The sequence below is a fragment of the Rhipicephalus microplus genome, chromosome 7, assembly GCF_043290135.1.
Source record: "Rhipicephalus microplus isolate Deutch F79 chromosome 7, USDA_Rmic, whole genome shotgun sequence".
Taxonomy (NCBI): Eukaryota; Metazoa; Arthropoda; class Arachnida; order Ixodida; family Ixodidae; genus Rhipicephalus; species Rhipicephalus microplus.
Genome location: NC_134706.1, coordinates 21420797 through 21427047, shown reverse-complemented (window position 1 = coordinate 21427047; position 6251 = coordinate 21420797). Strand labels below are relative to the sequence as shown.

At 43.4% G+C, this 6251-nt stretch overlaps 1 protein-coding gene across 1 annotated transcript; it reads right to left on the bottom strand.

Moving 5' to 3' along the window:
• Positions 1 to 242: 242 nt before the first annotated feature.
• On the bottom strand, positions 243 to 5943 carry LOC142767714 (uncharacterized). Its single transcript, XM_075869928.1, has 5 exons — positions 5783 to 5943; positions 4868 to 4980; positions 2926 to 3070; positions 1288 to 1461; positions 243 to 302 (listed from the first exon to the last, which is right to left on the bottom strand). Exons 1-5 carry the CDS (start codon positions 5798 to 5800, stop codon positions 243 to 245), a joined length of 510 nt encoding a protein of 169 aa, XP_075726043.1. The 5' UTR covers positions 5801 to 5943.
• Positions 5944 to 6251: the final 308 nt, after the last annotated feature.

Below are 6251 nucleotides of genomic sequence, written 5' to 3'. Positions count from 1 at the left end.
GAGGCGCTATGTTGAGTTAGGAAAAAAAAAACATAGCACGACAATGACGCCGAAGTCGCTGCACTACTGAAATGCTGACCGAGTGGTAGCGCTGACGCGTTTGCACGTGGTGTTTCTGTGATAACTGCCGCAAATGCCCCACGGGCATTCCTCACGCCGCACGCGTCTTTATAGCCGTTTCAATCAACGCTGCTATCACGCGCTCCGTACTGTTTTCATGCCATGACCGCCGTAGAGCGAGCTCAGAGCAAACTCGTGTGCCCGAGAAGCTTCGGGCCATCCTGCGTAGCCCCCTTGAAGACCTTGCACAGGGGTAATGTGAGTGCAACGTTGATTGTTATTATAGTTTCGGCTGTCTAAATTTATAAAAGGCAATGGACTCGACATATTCACTACTGCTATTATGGATGTGTCATGTCGGGTTAACGTCATGCAGTTGTAGTTCCAGTGTTGAGTCCGCTTTTACAGCGGTCCAATAAAAATTATTTTATATTTGTGTGACTCAACAAGCTATATTCTAGTATTGCTTGGCCTCTCAGAAATTTGGTAACACTATATACACATAATATTCATTTTATCAAATCGTAAAGCTCACTTCGTTTCAATAACACAGACGTCTGTGCTCTATAGAGATTTCATATGTTATGTTACCCCTCTTGTTACCCTTTAAATGCCAGTATAGCCGAAGTTTCTGGTAAACCCACAATGAGTTCGCAAATGCAATATTCACGGAGATACCTCAATCAGCCTACAAACCCTTGGCCCAAAGTAAAAAAAGGACCACCTAGGTAATCATTAGTCAACTGTTCGCATGACACAGATTACACAAGGCTTGTTTTTTTGAAGATTGTTTTCGCGCATCCATTAACATCAGTACGCGTATCCGCGGGATTCCATGCACTCTTCATTTTAGAACGATTTCTATAGATATCAAGCCATAGCATGTCTAGGTCATCCCCGTGAAAAGAGCTGAGGAGGTGGGTTTGGAGGTCGATACACGGAAAGATCAGAATAAAGGAAGCTACTGCTCCCATCGCCTTACTTGGAGGCAAACATCAGGGTAAAGTTGCTGGCTAACATTTTTGAGGTTCTATTGAAGGCTACAACGCCTGCATTTTCATGGGGAAGAATATAACTATAGCTGCTGCAATTGCATTCAATAGCACGTTAAAGAACTACGAGAGCACCCACAAATGAATTGACGGGGCCTTGTAGAGTATGCCTCATAATTATATCTTGGCTAGGCGCATGACAGAGAAAGACAGCAATGGCCAGTGAGAGACTTACTTCAGCGTAGTTTCCGAAGGATTCCGCACTTGGATCGTGCACACACTCGGACAGGAAGTCAACTGGCTGTCCCGGTTTGAGGACTGTCCATCGGCCTTTCATGGTGACCGAAAGCACCCAGGATGCATCCACGCCTCGTTGAGTTAGCTTCCTTATAGTGTCTGCCGCTTTATGCTGCGTGGTAGTAATAAGTGACATGCAATTTTGTAGCAAAGCTCTGTACAGGCTAGGGTTCGGGAGTTTCTCCCCGACTGTCACGAAAAAATACAGGCAACTAACAAAACCATGGCAGACTACCATGTTTGCTCACGTTCTACAACTCCTTTTAATATTTTTGTAACCACAGAATTTTTTCATTGAGTCTTCATGTAATAATTGAGGTACTGATGTAGATGAAGTAGTGGATAAGGGAGGAGTTCAGTACCCATTCCCGGAAATACACAAAACATACGCGAAAAACACACTCACGCACAACCTAGGTCGGTGAACACACTCACGAGCCGACATACATGAACTTACTCATATTCAGATCGAGCCGTGCGGCTTAGTTTAAGTGAGACTGGGTGAGTAATATTTTGGTGCGATCGAGTTCGAGTGAGTTTGGTTAAAGAGAAGAAAATGTTCGGGTGTGTGAGTTCGTATGAGTCCAGGTCAAGAAAACTTAAATAAATCATAGTGAGCCTAAAGTGGGCCCTGAAACACTTTTTGAAGTCGCAGTGGAATGAATTCGCTGGAAGAGCTTGTTGCCTCACGAATTCAACGCCGCAAAAATTGTAAGCATCCGTCCAGTGCGAGTGGAGTTACAAAAATTTGTCGCGTGCTTCAACTGCATTCTCTCTTCTCTCGTCCCGACGAAAGCACTGGAAGCTAAGCAGGGAGGGATGGCAGGGTCAAAGAAAAACGTCACGCGAGCCTCGTGACCTTGAGCACTTTGAGACAAGTCGCGGCCTTCCGCGGCGATCTCTGTAACAAACGAGTGCGCCATGTTCAAATTAGCCAATGGCAGATATATATGGGTTTTACGAGTTATTTTGGAGTGTCTTCCGTGATTTGTCGAGAGAAGAGAGAACAATTTTCAGCTGATTTCGATAATTTATTGTGAATTCAAGGCCCCGTGCTGCGCTCTAATACTTGGCTGGCGGGTTGTTGGGAGCCTCTACTGCTTACAGGCATCGTTTTCTGACCATGCTCAAAAAGTGTTGCAGGACCCCTGTAAGCCTGGAATATATGTCATTGTGAGCTACATAATTTCTGCTGAGCTATGCCCGAACACGCGCGGGCGCAAACACACACACAGACACACACACGCACACACACACACACACACACACACACACACACACACACACACACACACACACACACACACACACACACACACACACACACACACACACTCTTTTTAGGTTACGCGCCACATTAGAGTGTATAATGGGATGAGATATATCGCCATAGGAAAATATGTAGAGTTCCTTCTCAGGGCCGCTTTCGTAACAGCTGAAGAGCAAAATATGCTCAATACAGTAGGATTTTACCAAAAATGGTGTAATTAGGATCTGACTGTCACGTAAATTAGTCATGTGAATTAAAGTATGGAAGATAAAGGAGTCTACTACACTAAAATGGCTAATATCTTACCATATCGTTTTTGTAACTGGTATTCGACGATATTGATATCGGCCTTTGGAGCATCGTTGGCGGCACTACACGACAGTCCTCGAAAGTGTTGTCACCTTCCGCATAGTGGCTCAGCATGACCACAATGTCTGGCGTGAAGATTTTCCTGTTCGCGCAGGCAAATGAAATAATTTTAAAAGAAGAAGGGCATCGGGTAAGAAGCGGGTGTGATTGAAGCTGTTTCATTTTCCCTCAAGTTACTCTTTGATATGTCTTTTCTTTAAACGAGTAATTTTGGCATGAGTTTAGGTTACAGCACGACTAAATATTAGCCAAGGCAACCGGAAATTTTATGAATCGACAGATAGATAGGTAGATAGATAGATAGATAGATAGATTGATAGAGGGATGGATGGATGAATTGATAGATAGATATATAGATAGATAAATAGATAGACAGATAAATAGATAGGTAGATAGATAGATAGATAGATAGATATTCCTTCCCATCTATATACCAAACACTCAACATAGTGACATTTGTAGCTGCTATAAAAACAAGGGCAGCTTCAAAACTTCCAAAAGCACCCTGTTTTCACAATGCTGTTGTTTTTTTTATTTCTCGAACCGCGTGGGGAATCGCTAGAATGAAGCGCTCTTTCTTTCATTTTCTTTCGTTTACTCATGGCTCATTTCGTAAGACACATGAATAAAACATGTCTTTGGGAGAAAAAAAAAACTGCTTGGAGATTTACACATCACTTTCTTCAACAATATTGTTTACGCATGTGATATCGCGTTTGTTTCATAACAATTCTTAATATTCAGCTTCACGAACTCTTCTTTACCTAAAACGGTTGTGATCATGGTCTCAGACACTTCTCGAACCTGGAATTCTCGAACCTACCTCGTACTGTCGGTTAAAGCCTAAGAGTTTGTACTAGTGCCATCTTCCATAGCTGTGGCACGCCTGTCATTTCTCTTTGCTAGAGAGCCGTCAAGTGGCTTCTTTTGGCACGATAAATACATTTAACATGTCGCTCATCGTAGTTTGTGTGGCGTCACCAGAAAATTAAACGGGGTATGCGTGAGAGAAATTGGGCAAACCGAAATCGTGTGCACCAGGTGTAAGTTTGAAACGGAAAGGAACACGTCAGAAAGAGTTAGGGCCCGCTCACTCCAGCGGCAAGTGTGCCGCAACGGTGCTGTGCCTTAAACCACGCGTCGTCCACCGGCCTTGCCAGGACAGCTGTTGAGAATGCACGGCAAGTTTTGCCAGAAAGGCAATTCAGCCTCCGAAAACCATGGCTGATTTTCTTAATGCAGTTGTCCACCGCCTCGAATCTACCAGGCGGCCGCCGTGCGCTCTGTATACTTTGTCACCACTGAACTAATGCTTCCATTGATCCAAGGCTCGTGTCTTTAAGCTACGACGTCTTTCCGATGAAGGCGGAAATGTTGTAGGCCCGTGTGCTCAGATTTGGGTGCACGTTAAAGAACCCCAGGTGGTCGAAATTTCCGGAGCCCTCCACTACGGCGTCTCTCATAATCATATGGTGGTTTTGGGACGTTAAACCCCACAAATCAAGCTACGACAACGTCGTACTCGAATAGGTTCCGCACACTTTCTGAAAGCCACAGTAATAGATGCCAAGTAATAGATGTAGGCTGAGCTGGTTTCGAAGAGTGCTTTTTTAATCTTGGAGGGCATGAATGACACGCTTGTTAGTTGTTTATAATGCTGGATTGCTTGTGCAAGTTTCCTGGTTGCCAGCTTTGGGACGCGCTATTTGGCTTTATGGTGCGCTTTTTTGAATGCCAGGCAGGATAAAAACGCTCTTTCAGCTGCTGAAGCTAAGCCTGGGAACAACAAGGGCGACGTCCGCAAGAATACAGTTCATCTCCCTTAAGAGTTTAGCACCTTTGCTTTTTCACAAATAGCCCAGCATACCGGGTAACTTACGAAAATGCATTCACGTAGATCGTGTCTGAGTTGGGTGCGGTTGGAGAACTGGCAAAAATTGTCAAACAACTTCTGTCACTTGTTGCCTGGCTTTCTGTGAAGCCACGCAGAATCTGTAAAAAATAAGTATATATTCATTAGCGAGATGCATCAAAACAAGTGCCACTAAGTAAGATAAGATGTGAAGGTTTGTTGCACCCAGATCATGAGTACAAGTTTTTTTGTGTGTACTATATATGTGACGCATGCATTTCAACATTCTTTATGCGCATCATGAATGCCATGAAGTAAAACTTTAACAAAATATATATCTTTGTCGATGCAATACTACAGCGAATACACTCTAAAAAAATGTCGAGTAAAAAGGGTGTCTTTTTGTCCCACAACAATAATCGCCATCAGGCTTGCGTGCGCTTCCTTTTTTTTGAAAGCTCGGCGCTGGTCACTTTCCTATCGAGAATGCAATGTAACCCTGATAATGGGCATGTCGATCGTGACCGGAATTTACCGGGCGCGGGGCGATAGCGCAAGGATGGAACGCAATATAGATGACGATTGTTGTTGTGGGACAAAAAGACACCCTTTTTACTCGCTCTTATTTTAGAGTGTTTACTTGTTCTGCACATCAGTCGGCAAAAAATGTGCACTCACTCAAACTCACACAAGAGATATTATTAGCTTAGGGGTTGCCGACACTCAAACTGGCCAAAATATTACTTAGCCAAATTCACTCCGATTTACGGTTCTATATAAGCCTAAGTGAATTTGTCGACCTCTGCTTGTGTTGGAGATGATTTGAAATATCTGTTCTAACATGCTGTAGTTGCGAAGATCAACATTTATTTTTCAAATTGCATATATACCTCGCTAGTTCAAGAATTTAAAAGAACAACCTGCTATTGAGGAAACACTTACCTTCAGAATTTCCAACATCTGTTCCACAGATGATTTATCCACAGTATTTGTCGGAGTGTCCACGATGCCAAATGTGCAGATATTTTGGTCCAAAAAGTATTTTACCACCGCAGGGATAGTTCCGCCCGTTGTGGTCAGTTGTGACTTCACATATTGTCTGTACCTGTGAGTAGTCAAGGTTTGTCGTCGTGTTCAGAACAACCTAAAACACGGTATGCTATTTTTTCTGTGGCAGCTCTCACAACTATTTGCAATCACCACTCATGTTAATTTAGCTCATTACATTTCTGCTCTTTAGTATCATCATGATATTGTGTTCTTGCAACCACTAGAAGAATCACCTGGCTTCATGGCGTTAAGGCGTTAGCAGGGGCACGTTCCGAACCATTTTTATTCAACAGAATAATTCCACAGTGTTTCTCGTAGGACAAGCACTGAGACAGAGAATTTGGAAATACAAACATATGCG